This window comes from Manacus vitellinus, unplaced genomic scaffold (genome assembly GCF_001715985.3).
Source record: "Manacus vitellinus isolate BGI_N305 unplaced genomic scaffold, ASM171598v3 scaffold_19_pilon, whole genome shotgun sequence".
Classification (NCBI taxonomy): domain Eukaryota; kingdom Metazoa; phylum Chordata; class Aves; order Passeriformes; family Pipridae; genus Manacus; species Manacus vitellinus.
The window spans coordinates 6,364,286-6,383,890 of NW_021939395.1; the positions used below are offsets into that span (position 1 = coordinate 6,364,286).

The window sequence follows — 19,605 nt, forward strand, 5'->3', positions numbered from 1 at the left end:
CAGCATCCCTGCCCATGGCAGGGGGTTGGAACTAGATGATCTCTAAGGTCCCTTCCAACCCAAATCATTCTGTGATTACATATGTACAGAGACCTCTCTCATTTTTCAGCTTTAGATCTTAGTTTAACATTTTTTCTTTAAAATCTGTTTGTATTCTACCTTGTTATCTGACTGCAATGCTCTTGCTGCCAGCAGCGTTTTGCAGAATTAAAAGCAGGTCCATTATTGCTGTAGGATGCTGCCTTCTGTCACTCTGGAGCACTGACAGCTGTGCCATGGATTGGAAGGCTCAGGTCTCGTTCTGTTAAAGCTAGATGGGTTTGGCTCACCTGGAAGCATTTATCAAAACAAAGAGAGCTTAGAAACTGAAGTTGTTCCCATGAGGAAAGCACCAGTACTGTGGCTTTGCCAATGTACAGGAACTTTTAAAGCCATCAAAAACATCCTTCCACACACAGAGACATGTAATCCCAAGAATATCTTTGTACAAGTTAAACTTTAAGATTAAACCAACATACAGCCTATGCTTTCTACAGAAAAAGTTGTTTTAGAGGTTTTAGACATGTCAGTAGTCTGTGCTTTCTTGGTTTGGGTTTGGGGTGAAGTTTTTTCAGATAAAGATTAATGAACAATTCCAAGGAACAAGTGCTGTCACTAGGAATGCTGCACTACACAATACAAACTACTATTTGGATTTTATACAAACTACAGTCAAGGAAAAAGAAGTTTTGACATTAACTTCAAAGGAGGAGTGATTTTTGTTATAGACTTAAATTTACTAACACTCATGAATATTTTGTCCAACAGAAAACCAGTTGTCTTGTACCTTGCAACTGCTGCATCTTGTTCTCTACTGTAACTTTGTGGGGAATCACTTGAAGTGATGAGTTTAAAAAAAATCCTTGAGAGGACTGGCAGTTACCAAGTCAACCTTGTCACTGCAGAAAAACACTGCAAGATCCACAGATCAAATTACGAAGTATCCTTAGATATCAGTGTCTTGTGAATACCTGGATATTTTAATGACTGCAAAGTATAGAGCAGAGAAAAAATTCAAGTTCCAGAAACAATTTTAGTGGGAGTATATGGCATAGTACTGTATGCCAACATTGTATCAGTACATTAAACCTTTAGCTCAGCACAGAAAATGCAGCAGTCAGTATAGTGTGGGAAAAAGGATGTTGGAGAAACCAATAAACTGCCAATATTCTTAAAATCCCCTATCAAGTAGCTGGGCAACAGTAAAGTTCTAGTCAGTTATTTCCATCTGCCAGGATTCCAACAGTATCTCTGGAAAATGAAAATACTAACTTCAGCCTGGACTTTTGGACAGTCATAAGCCATATATACATATATGTTACACATCTACAGCTGCAGAAGCCGACTGTCTAATGAACTTTCACACTGGGATAACTCAAACACTGTATCAGACACACTAGAAGATTTTCTGTGAGGATTCCCTTCAGTACAATCAGAATTAAGCTGACTACAACCAAAGCTTCCCCCTCTAAAAATGAGGGGATCATTATGCATGTACAAAACCTTTTATTTACCCTGTCTCAGTGATTAACTTCTCTTTCTGCCTGACCACTGCCCAGGAGCAGGACTGGCCTGAGAGGACTTACAGACTCATGGCTTAGGAATTATTCAGGACCACTGAACTCAGCTACTTTAGACAAGAATAGGGGAAGGACTGTTACAGGTTTCTGAGATCTGCACACATTAAAGTTTCAATGCACTGGACACTAATGTGTGCTTGACACATTTTGTTTAATATCAGCTGGTTACTAACTGCTTTCCACTGTTTCATCCTACAGACAAATCCGAAGGAAGGCTGTGGCAGTCTCTCCAAGTACCACTAATTTCTTCATCCTTATGATGAAGATTTTCCCTTATCTTCATAATCTACTTCTCTTCTCCTCCCAAAATGCAAAGTGTGTGCAACACCCTGTATTTAGGTCCCAACTAAAAGCAAGGGTTGCCAATGTCAGAAAGTTTGCCCTGCATGACACAGTTCAAAAAGGAAAGCACAAGACCTCCTGCCAAGTAACTTAACTAAACACCTAATTATCTGCTGTTCTATCTGTGCCTTTCAACACCTGAAAGAATCACAAGGTCTCAGTGAACTGTAGTAATCTGTGATTTACATCAGTCCATCTGTTCTTATAGTTACAGTTCAACCAGATTAAAGAAGGTAACACCATCGTGCATTAACACACACCCAGGCACTTGAAACACCCAAGAATTCATACTGTGGCATACAGAGACCTTGATAAGTTAGTATTAAGCCTAGCAGCAACATTCATTTCTTTTTGTTTGTTTTACTAAGTCCAGTACATCATGTACTGGTGGGAAATCTTGAAAATCCTTGAAGCTGCAAACTCAGCAGGACTGAAGTGAAATAAATAGGCTGCAAGGAGACAAAAATTAGCCACTGAAACTCAACACATTTTTTTCCAGCAATAGTATATTCTAAGGCACCTGTATTACTGATGCAGGGCAAAGTGGCCACTTAGTCTCTGTAGCTTGTTTAATCACTGGACACAAAGGATAACAAGACAGATCTATTTGTTGTTAAATCCAACCTTCCGAAGGAAAAAGCCCAGCTATCAATATCTTACCTCTTCTCAGTTAGGAAGAAAAAAGAAAAGCTTGCTTTTCTAGAAAGACCTACTTGTTCTTTTCTTCAGGCCAGGGGGAATTTTGAAAGAGCAATTTCTGAACTCACTTTCAACATACCTGCAAAAACATCTGGCTTGGCACTACCTGATTTATCATTCCCAGCACTCACAAACCTTTACACTGCATCAGCTGTCAGTGCCTTGCTCAGGATCACTACCAGGAGCGACTGCTTGCAAAGCCTCACTGAAATCTCCACCTTCACACACAGCAAGAACTTTCCAATATATTTGGCACTGTTTCCACAGTATGTTTCTAGAACAATCTGTTTCCACAAAACCACTGACCTTGCATTGGGATTTTCATCTTTTCAGTTGTCAGCTTAAAAGCTGCTGTCTGCACTGAGCAAGTGTTCATCAGTAATTTGATGCTAAATCTCCAGTTACCTCGTGAAGCTTTCCTTATTTGAGTGTTTCATTTCTTCTTAGCAGACAAACAGCAGAGGCACAACACCACGTTCTCAGTGAAAATACTTACAACCCAAGGATCTGGCTCAAATTTTGTTTGACTTCATCCAGGTATGTGCTGGACAGCAGCCTAACCTTCAGTAAAGTTTAGAGGGAAATGTCAACTTGAGATAGTTACAGCTCAACACCATTTACTGCCTGAGAGTGCTCTGGTGAGGCATTTGCAACAGGGTTATTATTCCAGACACATTTTTGCCCTGACAGAGCTCACAGCCAGCCTGTTCTGCAGTGCCCCAGCACCACATGGCAACAATTAGAACCTACAACACAAGCAGTCAAGATAAGGAAGCCACAACTTATTTCTTGCACTTTTAATATCACAAGAACAAGCTATGAAAACTTCTAATAATAATAAAAAAAGATAGAATATCAGGTAGGTGGTTTTTGGTTGGTTTTCTTTTTTTTTAGTTTTTTTAAAATTAATCTTACAAGAGGTCTTAAACAATTTGAAAAACTTACAAAATATATTCAAGTGTGGAAAGTTATTTTACTGGTAAAACAGCATTTCTTTATAATGTGCTTTTCTCCAGTTAGAGTAAGGAAGTGTAGGCATATCAGAACCATCAGACCAAACTATTCAGACCATCAGAAAAAATCCCTTTTCTCCATTCCAAGGAACAGCACAAGTATTTTAAATCAATTTAACTGTGGCATTCTAAAAAAACAAAGCAACATAAAACCAGTGACTGATAAAGACAATACAGGGAACATACACAAAAAATCTATCAAGTCTTCAGTTGCTGCAGTTTCGTATATGGAAGTGCTTGGCTCTTCAGCTGGCTTTGTTTCTGGTTGTACAAGAGTAACTTGGTATCAAACAAAAAAAATGGGAGCATGAACTCCAGTTTAGAGTTTGGAGCATAAACACACTCATTTTATAGATGCCCATTGTAAATTTTGGGTATTGCAGCAGAGTCAGCAACAGGGGACACTAAATCAGCTGGATGGTTTTGTACTGAATGAGATAAAAGAATTTTTGTGTTCTCTTCTGCTAATTTAAGCACAGAAGTTTTAGCAAGCAGCACAGAACTAGTATGAAAGAGATTTTTTGTTTGTGCCATTAGTTACTCAGTTGTAAAGCCACTGGTTGACTGTAATAGCTTCATTATCACTTAGTGTAATAAATAAAAATATTTTGCAAACCAGCATTTTCAGTTATAAAGAGCAAGAGCTAACTCTGGTAGTACTGAATCACCCCAAGTGATCCTCATTGAAGATTATGGAAATAGGCAGGAGTAACTGGCACTTTTCCCCAGCCCGAAGCAATTGCGTTGCAAAAAATTTCTCTACAAAACCCCTGGGTATGCATACCAAGTCTCATTCCAGCCATAGATCTTACTAACTAAGAGTTTAAGCTGGATTTGTCCAGCTAGGCCAGTTAGTTACCTTCCTAAGTCACGTTCCAAGTAGTGGTAGGTTTTTTTATTTGGTCAGTTTTTTTAATATTAACTGCAGGAGTCAGATTTAAAAGCAGCTTGCATTTGGATAGCATGAAAATAATAACTGAGAATAACATCTGGTTGAAACACTGCCTCATATATTCTAAATCTCCCAGTCTGCCTAGAAAAAGCTTAAAAATTACTATACAAATTCAAACTTGGATAAAAATATCCAAAAAGTATTTATTCACATGACAATCTTATCAGGTACTGATATAAGTGTGTGTTCTGGTGACCGCCTTCAAAGTCCAACAAGCCAATGCTACAGTTGCACCCATTACTACATTTTAAAAGGCAAAACCTGTTTTGTGTTTGCAAAGCAGATCTGTAACACCACTTACACAATCAAGAGCAAATTAAACAGCCAGTAGAGTACACCACACCAGTGTCACAGTTCAACAATGCTGTACCAGTTACAGGCAGGTTTAGGGTTATGTTGTCTTTTCAAACTTGTATAGGAAATACAAATATATGAACATTGTGTATTCTCTTAAGAACAAACAGTAATTAAATAGAGTGATCCTTTCTTCACTACATACAGAAATAACAACGTATTTACAATATTTACAGTTTTCAAAAATTCTGTTCCTGCACTGGTCTGCAGGAATTCAAATTCCTCAGCCTGAAAAATAGGTACACAATACTTCTGACCATAAACAGCCTCTGAATAGACACAAATTACTAATTCTAACTTACTGGTGTAAAGACTAGAGGGCCTGAAAAGGAAATACAGCTGCCCATTTCACCTAAACACTCCGTTATTTGTGGGATTATATCGCAAACTACAGATGCTTTAGGATGTTTTACACATGTCAGATATTGCTCATTTTCACAGTTTTCTCCATTTAAGCCATAGAACCAGTGAGCTGCAGCTGTAACTGCTTTCAGACTGCTGTTGTCATTATCACACGGGTTATGATGGGAGTTACAAGCTCCCCTCCTGTATTTTTAGTTACAAGCAAGTGCTCACAGATACAGCTACATTTTGGGGGTTGTTTGTTTGTTTTTTAGCTTAAAACAGAAACAGACCAATTTGAAACAAATCTGCTGATATCCAGATTTACTCTTAAGTTCCCAAGTTAAGACAGACACTCTTAACCTGCAGTCTTGAAAACTATTTTAAAGCAGCTGAAAGCTTTAAACTGCAAATTCAAAGCAAGACACACAAAACGCCCCAGAATCAATAATTCAAGGCCATGTTTACAAAGAACATGAAAAATACAGTAAAAACCTGCATGAGAGGAAGATAGTGTTTGTGGTGCAGAGCTGCTGTTCTTGAAAATAATTCAAGCACCTGTTCTGAATAACAGTACTGAAGAGAAAAATTGAAGGCTTCACAGTAATACACACTTTCAGTGCCACTTTGTAACTACAATGGTTCTTGAAAAGACAAAAAGGATTCAAAAGCTGCAGACTTAACATAGGAAAAATAGTCCAAACCTCATAGCAACAGAATGAACAGTTAAAGCAAACAGAAATCATGTTACCAACCTATTTCTAGGTCACTGTAAGACTTCAAAAGAAATATATTCAGTTTGAAGTCCTTTACATGCATGTGGCAAGTTGTTGGCACAGGAGCTCCGAATCATTCAGCATGCCCTACATGTGAATCCATGTAAATTAACCATGACCAAAGTCTGGGAAGCTCAGACCAGAAGGAAACCCGATGAGATTATTTAGTTCTATCACATCAGAGAAGGTAACATTACCTTTCCAATGGATTGAGAGATTTGCTCCTTTCACAAACAGTAGAAACCACTGCAATCCTTCCCAGCCTCTTACAACCAGGAGTAGGTAGCTTTCGGAATTCCATCCACATGCCACAAGCATCTTCTTCAAAAAAGAAGATGCTACTGTAAAAACAGGTCTTTTCAAGTTGAAAAAAAACTACATTTGGTCAGAATTGTATATGAATAGGATTTTGTACTTAAATAGCAGAGTTTGAGCATTCAGCAGCGGCAGCACAGCTGCATGTAAGGCATTTGAGGAATGATTCGAGTACAGCTCACTGCCTTCAGCACTTCACTAAATTCAACTAACACGAGCAACCTCTCACATTTTAAGATTATTACTAAAGCCGTGGTCACTGGAACCAACCCCGAAGGATCTGCGGACCTTCCATAACAACAGATGCAACACAAAGAGCGCGTGTGTTCCCTGGGGAGAACAGCTGCCTGCACAGTGGACTCCTTCGTGCCAAATGAGAGAGGTCACTGCCCTGGCAGTCCCTGCTAACTGGCCCAGTCCTGGAAGCGGAAGCAATCCCCGGCGATCTTCCACACGGTGTTGGTCGGGGTGGCCTGTGCTGTCAGCAAGAAGTTCTGATTGAAGTAGCGCTGCTTATCGCCATCAAATTTGACAGTCCCACTTGTCACCACGAGCACTGTTGTCTGGCCTTGAGTAGCTTGTTCTTCACAAGGAGGTATAAAATGATGAAGAAAACAACTCAAACAAAGACTAGCAGGTAAAGGAGCAGGAAATGCACAGAGAGGCTTCGTTCAATGTGGCTGTACCAGCGCCAGGGTAACACCAGCTGGTTCCACAGCGGGGCAGAACAGCTTTGGTGCCGCGTTTCTACACAGACAACGGTGGGTTCGCTCAACACGGCTCTGCAATGGCTTGGCCATTTTCACCTCCTGCTGTTCACTTAGAGCACTATGACAAACACCTCCATTTTTGCTCAGAATAACCTCTCATTACTTGAGATATACACACATATAGGTATTTAGCAAGTTGCATAGACTTTTTCCCCCCGTTATTAGACATTATATCTTTTCCACAGCAGAGCAAAGCAAGTGTGCTTGACCACAGGCTTTTTCCTTACTTATATTCCCAAAATGTCCATTAGAAGCAATTTATTAACTTCTCAGTTATGTAAGCCTTTCTTTAGCAGTTGTTAATCAGAAATCTAAAGAACTTAACATCTATTCTAGATGTAAAGAAATCAAAGTACACATAGGTTAATAAAGATTTGTTCCACGTTATACTGCAGATCAGGACCAGAGGCCACCATAGAGGTCTCTCAAGGACAACATAACCTGATAAATCAAGACCTTTTCCATACACAAAAATACATCATTTCTGAATATGATCTCTTAACAAAAAAGTCCTTAAAATATTTTCCCAGACATGAGAAAAAGTGTAGAGCTGCTGCATCTTTTGATTTGTGCTTTATTTATGCACAACTTGACATTTCAACCCTTGGTATTTTCTCTAAGCTTATTCCAAAGGAAATATTAAGCCCTATTATAATTTCATTTCACTTTTAATAGTTAGAAAGCCCTGAAAAATAGATAAATTATAACACAACCTTACCGTGAACAGGCTGGCAGTCCAACACATTAACCTGGAACTCACTTGATGGCAACATTTCAAAAAATTTATTTAGTTCTTCTTGCCCAGACACTGCATTCCCATTCCAAACTAACGTGGCTTTGTCCAAATATAGTCTGGTTAAAGCCTGAATGATTATGAAAATACACATTTAGGAAAAATATGTAAACATACAGTGGACAACATACAAAACCTGCCCCCCTGCACTGATCAAACCCTGCTCCTGTAAGACACAGGTGCACACAAACTGAACTCGGGCCATGAAGAAGTGAAAGGCACTTCCCTTTTTACAGCAGGGCTGCACAGGAACATAAAACCCTCTGCAGGGCAGCCCCTGAGGCACAGAGGACTCAGCCTGGCCAACACAACACATGGTAACCCACGGGCAGGTGCTTCCTGTGTAATGCCAGTTAGAAAAGTAATAAAAAGTGCACAAGACAATTTAAACTATTGTCAAAAATCTACATACCCTTCTCCTCTTATCCATTGTCTCATAATAAATATTGACAAACTCATCTGCAGCTCTACAAGCTTGATCCACATAGGTTTTGAAATCCTGGAGGGAAGAAATCAGATCAAATTATTAAAGTTACACAACCCAATCATTTATGCAATTTCTACTGCAAGTTGCTTTGATTGGTCTTTTCCATCCTCACTGAAGACGGTATCAAATAATGTTGAAATTTATTCTAAACTCCTTTTCTACTTGCAGCAAGTGCCAGCTTTTAGCCAGGTGACAGTTTTAGAATTAATTTTGAATGCTGATATATTTCTTGTATTTAAATTACAAATATTTACATTGGAAAACGGGCTACAGCTGGCTACAGGTGCTGTGGACACGAAAGTATTCGGGGAAAATAGTTGTTGCTGTGATGGCTGTTCTGGAATAAAGTTAAGGAACAAGATTTATTCAATATATTTCTGAGAATTAGCATGAACCCCATCACACTGCCAGCCTAGTCTCATTTTTTAAAACACCTTTATATACAAATACAAAATATAATGAGAGAGAACACCAACATGCTGGATGTATCTGTTCCAGTACCACTCAGTGCTGTATCCACAAGTAAAAACCAAACATTTCTCACACCTCATCACTTCCCTTACATTTCTCTACTTTTATTCATCCCCAGGCCACAACCTGTGCTGTCCCATCCCTGCACTGTGATCTCACTGGGTTATCTGCTCAGTTTTTCAGCTGCTTGGCCCTTGATCTCTTACAGACCCTGAACTGGGACACTCTAGAAAACAGATTCTGAATTTCCTGTCCATACTGAACAGGTTCTGTTATGATAACTGCACTTGGTTCTGTTATGATAACTTGTTTTAGATGCTATTATTTATCATTATTCTACTTCAGCACTGTGCTCTCACTACCTGCAATTCAATCAGTGCTGCACAACTGAACTACTTACATTTTCCTGGAAACCTTTACTGAATAGACACCAGAACTACTGAATTCCTCCAGTATCATCATGGCAAACACCTCTCTACTCAGAGAAAGCTCTACACTGCAAAATAACCACCAGGCTAGCAAATAATCCCTGTTTAGTCAGCAAAGTCAAACACTCTCATGTTACTATGCTCTATTTTTTCTCTCCCTCTGTAGGGACATGAGCCTGCTCTTCACCTTCCCCAGCAATTCCCCAACCCACAGGCTAATTCCAAACACATGTGACAAAGTAGTGTCAGAGATGCTGTATCCCAGAAAATGCCCAGAGAAACTCCCTGGCACTGGAGACAAGGAGTGTCAGAGTTGGCCCTGAGAACAAGGACTGCAGCTCTGCCTGTGGTGTCGGAGCAGGTGCTGTGTCCCCTCAGCCAGGATGACACTGCACTAACTCTCCCCAGTCGGCACTAACCATTCCCATTTAGCTCCAAATAGATGGAATGGGTGTGAGGGAGGGCACTGTAGAAACACCAGGAGACTGCAACGAGCTGTTGGGGTACCTGGAACAGGAGTCAAGTAGGAAATGAGCTCTGATGGCTTTGATGCCCCAGACAAGTTTTTACAGCCGTAGCCCAGCACTCATTTTTAAATTCTGAGAATAGTTTAGGCTGGAATAAAATTCTGGAGGCCTAATCTGGTCCTAAACCCTTCCCAAAGCAGAGCTGACTCCAAGGGTTGATTCCCTTCCCAGGCTGTATCTGACTGCCCAGTGTCTGACTGTCCCGTGCCGCCTTCGGACACCTCCGAGGGTGGCGATGTCACAGTTTCCTCGGGCTCCTGTTCCAATGACCAACCACCTCACTCAGCAACCTTCCTTCCCAGCAGTTAAGAGGAAAGCCATAACTGGAAAAAAAACAACCAACCCAAAACAACCCTCTCGAAGACTCTGGCGACAACTCCAAGCAGTTTCCCAACCTAGCCGGGCCCCGCCGACGTCTCCCCGAGCCCCTCCCTGCCCTCAGGCGGCTGTGGAGGACCCCACCCGCTCTGGGACCCGGGGCAGGCGGGCCCCCCCGCCCCCGCGCCCTGAGGCCCGCCCCCCGCACGGGGCCGGACACGTCCCGCGGCCCCCCGAGCTCCCACGCCCGCCCGCCCAGCACCCCCCCCCCGACACGGCGCCCCCCCCCCCGCGCGCGCGCGTCCGGGCCGGGCGGCCCGCCCCCGGACTCACCACGGACGCGGCCATGGGCGCGAGGCGGGAGGCGCCGGAATGCACACGGGACGGTTCCGCCGCGCCGCGGGGCCCCCGCGAGCGTTCCGCCCGCAAACCCGCTCCGGCCGCCAGCGGGGACTCGATTCCATGAACAATAATGCCAACCTTCAAAGTCATTAGCTGCTGGAAATCCCCCCAGACAGATGATACTAAAAAAAAAAAAAAGAATTAAAGTTTTAATCACAATTAAACAAGATGATGTATTTCTCCATTTGCATGGAGATAGGAAGCAATTCTTAGAAGTGACTGATTTAGAACTTCAGCCAAATGCACTTGAAATATCATAACTAATGATAAGTAACGATGTACCAGGATTTCAGAAATGCATTCAGCCATCTGGGTTAGGACAGATGTTGTTTTCATCAGTTGATTGATTGAAATCAATTAAAATGGATAACAAAGTGCTGGATGATTTCAGAATTGCTGACAAAATTACGGATTTTTATTGTGAATTATTTGATACTGGGCAAACCACGACCACGGAATGAAAATGGAATTCAATCTCCAACAGGATGGAAAGAGTTCATGTTTTCCCACAGAACCCTCACATGACAATTATGCACGCTTACATTAGTACCTATGCAAAAATGAAGACAGACTGCACATTGCCAGGCTGCCTTTCCAATGAACCTTCTTCTGTGTCACAGACAACTCTGATATTTCTGTAATGACTTCAGTTACAGACTAAAATAAGATCTATGGGTCCTGATCTCCCTTGATAAAATGAATAGCCCTTAGTTTTGCAAATACAGTCTTGCTGGACCTGGATTAATGAGTTTGTAATTTTCAGGGGTTTATAATTTATTCCCCTCTAAGGTTACATAATTAACATTGACAGATTTCCAGTTGAACATCCTCTATTAAAAGAACCCAACAAACTACAATGCTTTTTAATTTATTGATTGAGAATATAAGTAACATTACTGGAACCATAACACACTTGAATTCTGCAGCTCCAAAATCTCACTGCAGTGCTGTACACAACACTGAAGGGCAAGTCCAGGAGGCAGCAGAAGGCAAATATTCCAAATTCCCATAGCCATTCTACTGAATAGAGACCAAAGAAATGATCCATGGGCTATATCAGTGAATAAAGTCAAACTGGTAGGTTCACTATCTCATTATGAGGCTTATCAGCCTTCATGGATCACATGGTGCCAACAGCATCACTGTTCCCAATGTCCCACTGAGAGCTCAGAGATTTAGCAGATACGGTGACATTTGCCAGAAGAATTCCCTCAAGGAAGCGATTCACACAACCCTTCAGCTCTCAAGCTGCTAAAGCAGCATCTGTGAAGGCTCTCATGCAGTCATATGGGTCATGTGGACTGTCCTCTGTGACCACGAACCTTTATGAATCGTGAATGGTTCTTGTGAAAGACAATACTCTCAACTGATGTTACCAAAGAGTGCAGTGATGCTGCCCAGATGGAGAGAAGTTTAAGGAACTGTCTCCTAAACTGAGGGAAGCAACTGGCACTGGCCAAATCCAGACAGATTCTGATTAATGAGGTGCCTATGAAACTGGATCATGACTCAGTGTTCGAGGGTTTTGCCTGAGCAAGGGCTGAGTGGGAACTCGACAATTTGATCTGATGATTTTAGTGGGAACTGGGAGTTAAGTCTCAGGTGCTCAGCACATTGGCACTTTGACCTACAGGTTGGGTACAAAAGTAATGCTAAAGCTGGAATTGGGATTTACTAAACTACACTGGGCTTAAGAAAGCCTTGTTTGGACAGTTCCCAACACAAAAGGCATATTTCTCTGGGTAGACCCAGGCAGAACCTGTGCTTGTTACAGTCCCATGGGGACTCTGGACTATGCACCACTCCACCTCAAATTTCTATCATACCAGAACTGCAGGAATGTAATGACTCTTATCCTGATAAATACCCCTATTGTTTTTTAAAGAAAAACAGGACTTGCTATATATTGAAGTGGTAACTGTATCCACTGGGATACAATGAGATCAAGTACAAATAACTGTTCCATTTTGCTCCATGTCAAAGCAGTCCCAAGTGGGGATAAGTTTTCAGAACAGGTCAGTTCAAAGTGTCACCACAGTTGCTAGTTAAAGAAATTTTAAAATCCTCTTCATTTCATTAGGTAATGAAGCAGTAATTCAGCTCAGATTTGTGAAAATCTAGCCATACACAAGCTAAACATATGGCCAGATAAACATATTTGTGGGGTTTTTCCTCCAATATCTTTTCCCCTTCAAAAAAGAAACACTTTTGAGAATAGTAAAATTTAGTTTGAAGTCAATTTAATGAATATTTTTGGATCAGCTATAGATGGAGCACTAACCACTGCACATTATAGATTTAATAGAACCACTGTGCAGAGTTCACTCATGAGCAGGCCTGAAGGGCTGGAATTATGGTTTATGTGCTCTCTGAAATTGTTAGCTCAGGTCAGCTTGTAGCATATTCTGAGCTCAGTTTACACTTGGCTTAGACCTCAGTGCTGGGCACTGGTAGGTTGCCCACAACAATTAACTGGTTAGTGGGATGACTTAACAACAATCAAATGCTAAGTAATATTTCTCCAGGCCAAACGTACCTGTGACCATTTAAGAAATCATTTTCCAGTAAAGAACCATTTACTTCCAGCTGGAAATAAAGAGTTTTGTCACTTGTTTTTCTTTATAAATGGAAGAATTAGGAAAATCCTGTACGATTATTGAGTACATGCTTTCAGATGTTTTACTTTTATTTCTGAATACTGCAAAATATTGAGCACTGTCTGATCATCTGACCTGTGGTTCTGTACTCAGCTGATCTGGCACACAGCTCTGCAGCAGGGACAGCAGTGTACCTCTCTTTTCGACTTTCTCTGCTCTCTGAATTACTACAATGGTACCAAATATTCCCTAAAATATCAGTGATCCAGTAGTCAACTCTTTAAAAATGGCAAAACTCCCACTAACTTTAATGGAAACAAGATCTGGCCTTTGCTTTGTTTGTTGAGTCTGAATAGGGAATAAACAAAGCTTCTTCAAAATGTACCTTTAACCAGTACCTCAGTTCCAAAGTCCCAGTGCTCAAGCTCCAGTTTTAGCAAATATCTTGGCTAAATGTCAAACAATTCCATCAGCTCTTTGAAGGCAAATATTAGACAGAGACTGCATCTGAAATAATTTCCCCAAACACCATTCAATTAACCTACTTGGCTAAAAGGTGATGCAAAAATCAATATTTTGTAACAGAGGCATGTGTTTCAGAGGAAACTAATCAATAGGTATCAGAACAATTTCAAATTACAAACAAATATAGACAAAGTTAAAATATCAAGCAGTTTAGGTATCCAATGCATTGCAACTCAAAACAGCTCTATTATTTTAGGCAGGGTATTCCTGCTGTTACAATTTCAACATGTCATTGCTTTTATTGAATTATTTTCCTTAAATAAAAATAATTACTGTAATTTTGGGAGAACTCACAAAAGAGATGTGAGTTTCCCTGTTGGTCCTTCATCAGCTGGAACTGTGCATTAGATTTCCTCTGAGACAGCAGTTGGAATAGACCTCAATATTTGGAATTTTTCTGTTTGTTTTTCATGAGCCGTTTTTATCCCCCTATTCCTTCTAACCTTGTACATACATATGAGATGAAAACAAGAGGAGACCCATCTCAGAACCCAGACGATAAATTTTTAGCATCAGAGGGTGTGTGATTTTGTACCTCCAGTAAGAAAAGTTTCTCATTCACAAACCTTTTAACAGGAAGGGCTGTCAGGGAAGGAAGAGCTGTACAAAGTGAGCTGATTCTCAATTGTTTTGAGGGTGCTGTGAAGGCAACCCCCTCTGTGTGCTTCCTTTGAAGGCAGTGTAGACATGGAACAGCCCTGGAGATCCTGGAACTCAGATGTCCTAAAAGGTTGCCCCTGGTGACAAAACAGTAAGTCTGCCATCTTTGCCAGTGAAGACTTGCAGGGAGGCCACCATCTACTATTCTTTTTCCCAAGTATTCTAAGACCTGAATTAGACCAAAAGAAAAACGTAAGACCTGATTGTGAATGTGCCCATTCCTCCAATAATTTTAAGGAATATCTGCTAAAACAGCAATGAGAAGAAAGGCTGAAGAGCAAGTCCAGGCACAAGCTTCCTTTTTCACCTTTACTCTTTTATAGGTTCTATATATTTATGAAGACCCAAAGCTAGGTCATTGTCAAACCTCTTCTGTAACAGCCTAATCTATTTTTCTTTGAGAAGTTACAGCCTTTGGAATGAATCACACAGGAATCTTGCAACATTTGTACTGCATTTACCAAATACTCAGTAGGATGAACTCCCATTCCCACTGCAGTTATTAATAACAAACTCTGCATTGCTGCAGTGTAAATACTGATTCACCAAAGAACACTAAATCTGATTATTAACTCCCATGATTGCACTAGTCTGCAAAGAGAAATATATTTAAAAAACATAGTAGTAAGTAGGGGGGGAACACAAGCTGTGAGTGATTTACAAGAACCTTTACGATTTTATCACCAAACAGATAAGAAAGGTAAACAGTCAGAAAAAAAAACAAGCCCTAAGACATTACATCAAAGTGAGAAAAGGGATTATCATCTTTAAAAAATCATTATCCATGTTGCTATTCTCTAGATATGAATATTCTCTTCAGAAAGAGAAAGACCATATCAATGGAGTCAGAAACAAGAGATTTCCTAGATGACCTTTGGATTTTTATTTCAAGATTATTTTGTAAGGACACTGAGAGATATTCTTTCCTTTTGGGGCACTAAAATAGATCAGATAATAGCAGGATTCAGGGCACACTTTTAAACCCAGTCAAATCTTATTCAGGGACCTGGCTGGCATTTACTATCAATCCAGGTTCAGTTTCCAGAAAGGAGGCAATTTCCTCTATAAAGGTTCAGCCATTGTTGCACCTGGCACAGTGTCCCAATGGGAAAATGGAGATACAGATAAGCTATCTACAGGTAAAATATTCTCTCTGCTTCTGCACAATGTCAGTATATCTAAAAGACAAACTACAGGAAAAGTGAGCATCTCCTGTAATTGTGATTTTAAAAATCAAGGTGAATATGCTCATAGAATTATATTAGGCTGTGTCTCTAAATTCTTATCAAGACTCATTATAAATCATCTCCCTTTTATTTACATTTCAACACATTAATACACCACTGTGCAAGAAATCGTTTCTTAGGGATTGAGAGCAGAGCATCCAAGAAACTGGCTTAAATGCCATGAAGGCAGCCAGGAATAAACCAATGTGCCTGTTGGTTTATTCCAGAGCAATGCACCTGGACCCACCAGCTGTCATACATATTCCATCTGGAGCAACAGCTGTTTGCTCAATAGTTGTCATACTGTCTGACACAAACAATTGCTTGTTAAATTTGTCATCAGGCATTCTCTCTGGGGTTTGAAATACTGGAAAATGTCACATTTTGATCCTGTCTCTATGTCTGGAGCATTTTTTCCTATATAGTGTGCAGGGTTTCAGTGCAACTCTGTGCAACTCTAGTCAGAGTTACAGGGCCTGTAGCATCTCCAAAAAGGTCAAGTTCAAGGCAGTTCACTGTGAGCTAAGGATGCTTAAGTAAGGGAAAGTGGAAAGTAATGTTTGATAGATCAAGCCATGTGGAAGAGATGGAAGGATCTGGTCAAATTGCCGGGCTAAGAACATGAGACTAACAAATTCATTTTATATAAACTTTGGGGGAGAAGGGAGAGGGAAATTCCAGATCATGGAAATTATGGAAGGTGTTACAACAGTCAGGGCTGGGGAGTGACCTTACAGTCATAGCTGTGGGGAAAGAACAAGTATGTTTATTAGACATGTTATTAGGGAATGTTTTGCATGAAGAAGTGGAATTTGAATACTCAGTGAATGAAGCAGCACATTATTACAGGGTTGAGCAAACCAGGAGGACTGTGGTGAAGAAGATATTCAACAGGAAATGAAGCAACATTATGTGATAGGCAAGCACTTAGAAATGGAGAGGTAGACCTGAAACACTTCCTAACACAGGCAAGCTTTGAAGCTGAGAGTTGATTAAATCACCACACAAATATGAGTAACAAGAAAATGTGGAAATTGAAGACAGTCATATAATATCTCTGAAGAACTGAGAGAACAGAAGTGTACTCATCTAAATAGATGCTTTATGAACTGTAGGAGATAAGCACCCGGAGTGAAGGTAATGAAAAAAGTAGATCAAATTGCATCCTGAAAAAATTGGTTTGAAAGTATATTCCAGTGGATAATAATAGAGCCAGTAAAGCACATAATGGATGGGAAATCTAGTTAGCAGAGACAGAACCTGCCAAACAATTATCCACCTAATTTCTTCTTTGTAAGTACTGTTTGTGGCACAGAAGAATATGGCATGAATGAAAATACTCAGCATGTTATCTTAAACTGCTCACAACATACAGCAAATCAACAGACAAGAAAACTCTCTTCAAAAAACCTTCCCACTGAGAGAACTTTTAGAATTGTGCATTTTATGAAACTCTACACAAGCAGGTCCATGAAAATGACCTGCTTTCCTCCAGGGCTTGCTGATGCCTCATAACAGATTTTCTTCCTTTTTTGGACTGAACTGAAGAATAATGAATACCATATAGACATTTTTTTAAATTATCCTTTTTGGATCAACAATGTGGACTTATCATAGTAAGTCACCCAAAGTGTTATTCCTCAAAAAATGGGATTTGATTAACCATCAAGGATTTTTAAAGGGCAATCCGTGGCATAAAGAAACACAGTCAAAAATAAACAGTAGATAACGTATGTCTCCATCATTCAAGTAAAGAAGGATAAGCCTTTTACTGAACTTACTGATGCTGATCTTTAAATTCATTGAATATAAAAAAGACAGAGTCATGGAAAGAAAAAGACAATTTTCTATGAGAAGTGAGAAAGTTGAGGTTGTTCAGCCTGGAGAGACAAAGGCTCTGGGGAGACCTTATTTTGGCCTTCCAGTACTTAAAGAAAGATGGGGATAGACTTTTTATCAGGGCCTGTTGTGGTTGGACAAGGGGTTTTAATGGTTTTAAACTAAACGAGGGTATGTTTAGATCAGAAATTTGGAACTGTGAGGGTGGTGAGGCCCTGGCACAGGCGTGGCTGCCCCACCCCTAGAAGCGCTCAAGGCCAGGCTGTACGGGGCTTCAGCAACGTGGTCTAGTGGCAGGTGTCCCTGCCCATGGCAGGGGTTGGGACGAGATGGGCTTTAAGGCCGCTGCCGACCCAAACCATCCCGCGATCCAATGGCGGGGTTTCCCTGCGGGCCCGTTCCGCTCCTCACCGACGCGTGTCGCCGTCGCGCCGCTCCCCACAGCGTGTGAGGGCTCGGCCCGTGGCTGGGCAAGCGGCGGGGCACGGCCGGAGCAAAGTCTAAAGGACAGCGTTTGGCGTAATCTGTTTACTTTCCACCAGACTTTGCTTTCCGAGAGTAAGGAACGAAAAGCTGGAGACGTATTTGTGAGCGCTCCCGAGCGCAGCCACACAGCCGTGCATGGCACTGTGGCTCTGAGCTCTCGGGGCGTGCCCGGTCAGGGCACTGATCACTCCAGCCCCTGCACTGCAGGTGTCCGAATTTCTTCTCCCAGAACTGCCAAAACTCAGAGCACTTTTATTCACCTTAGATGAGGACCAGACTGGGCTCGGGACACTGGTCCTTAAAAGCCTAAAGCACTGAGACAAAATATAGATAAAGTTGTTCTTACAAACTCCTTTTAGCACTGGCAGCCACCAGCTGAACCAAGACCTCAGGCTTCCCCACACCAACTGCAAAATCAGTAACAGTAATTAACAGTAAGATAAATAATTTCATTCCAAACACAGCACTCTATAAATGGGAGAGCAAAAGAATCAGCAACCTCATGGAGTCCAGCTGGAATTGATGAAATCATGTTGAGAACTTGCGAAAAATCAAACAGATTCCTCTGGAAGAAGAGGTGATTCTTGTGTTTTTAGTGAAGATTCCTGCTTGTTATTCAAACCATCCTAGGGATAGAGCAACAGGAGAGGGAATAAGAATTTTAATGTATTTAAGATCTGACAAAATTGTAGAATATTTTTGGAATTCAGTGGATTGCAGAAAATGTTAGATATTTTCAAGGACATGATAAGGGAATGTTCTGGAATATCGAAATGTTTTCTTAAGCAACCTAAAAGAGGCTATGCACATCCCACACAGAGCTACAGCTTTTTAGTATATTAGGTCTCGGTCTAACATTCTAGCCATGAAAACAAAAGTAAATTAGTATTACTGAAGTTTGGAAATCACATTGCAATAAAGGATCTTCGAACACAGTTCCTCTGAGTGTCTCATAAATACAACTAAAGCAAAGGTATAGGAAAATATTGGAAAAGTGAATTATTTTTATATTCACAGATATTTGAAATAAGATGATGTGGCACATAGGTACAGAACAACAATAAATACTTACAAGTTCTCTTTCAATTTCAAGCAGAAAGACAAGAAGGTAAAATGACAGTGATGGAACACCTTAGCACAGTCAACTGCCGAAAAAAACCAAAATACACTTAAATTCATAATGATGACAATAATTTAAAATGGGCTCTGGAGTAAGCAATAGCCTGATAGATTAAAAGAGAAAGGGAATTTTGTTGTTATTTACACTAGATGTCCCAGACACTGAAGACTGCTGAGAACCAAGGGAATTTTGTCACTGATCTGTAAAGGTTTCTGTGCACATTGAGTACAAACTTTGACTTCTGCTCTCACAGAGAGTTCTGCAGAGAGCACATCACTTCCTTGCAGCTTCACTCGGGTTACAGTGCTGGTCCTTTGCCAGGAGGAATCACAGAACCACTGAGCACCGAGAGCAGCACTCACTGGTGTATTCAGCAGTGCTCTGGATCCAACCCAGACTGCCAGGATCGGTGTCAGTTGCTCTCTGGTTGGTCTCATTTGAGAAAGGAGACAGAAATATGCACAAGGGACCTGTTCTGATTTTTATTTTTAGGTAGATCTTCACGACCTTGAACAACTATCAAGAAAAAGAAGCCAGTGCTGTA

At 40.8% G+C, this 19,605-nt stretch overlaps 1 protein-coding gene and 1 long non-coding RNA gene across 5 annotated transcripts in view; both read right to left on the reverse strand.

Moving 5' to 3' along the window:
- Window positions 1-159: 159 nt before the first annotated feature.
- Window positions 160-10,573, reverse strand: NXT2 (nuclear transport factor 2 like export factor 2). 2 transcript variants are annotated; one of them, XM_018070813.2, is made up of 4 exons: window positions 10,540-10,573; window positions 8,388-8,474; window positions 7,901-8,045; window positions 160-329 (listed from the first exon to the last, which is right to left on the reverse strand). In XM_018070813.2, exons 1-4 carry the CDS (start codon window positions 10,552-10,554, stop codon window positions 223-225), a joined length of 354 nt encoding a protein of 117 aa, XP_017926302.1. In that variant the 5' UTR covers window positions 10,555-10,573; the 3' UTR covers window positions 160-222. The 2 variants fall into 2 exon arrangements, with proteins under 2 accessions (XP_017926302.1, XP_017926301.1); XM_018070812.2 differs by lacking the exon at window positions 160-329 and adding an exon at window positions 4,749-6,995.
- A 116-nt stretch (window positions 10,574-10,689) lies between these two features.
- Window positions 10,690-19,605, reverse strand: part of LOC108639326 — a 48,498-nt gene continuing 39,582 nt past the window's right edge. For 2 of the 3 annotated variants that reach the window (XR_001920386.2, XR_001920385.3), the window contains one exon: window positions 15,529-15,568. This is a non-coding gene — a long non-coding RNA (uncharacterized LOC108639326). Of the gene's footprint in view, window positions 10,731-15,528; window positions 15,569-19,605 lie in introns of those variants that run through there. The other variant, XR_003915720.1, reaches the window with a different exon arrangement.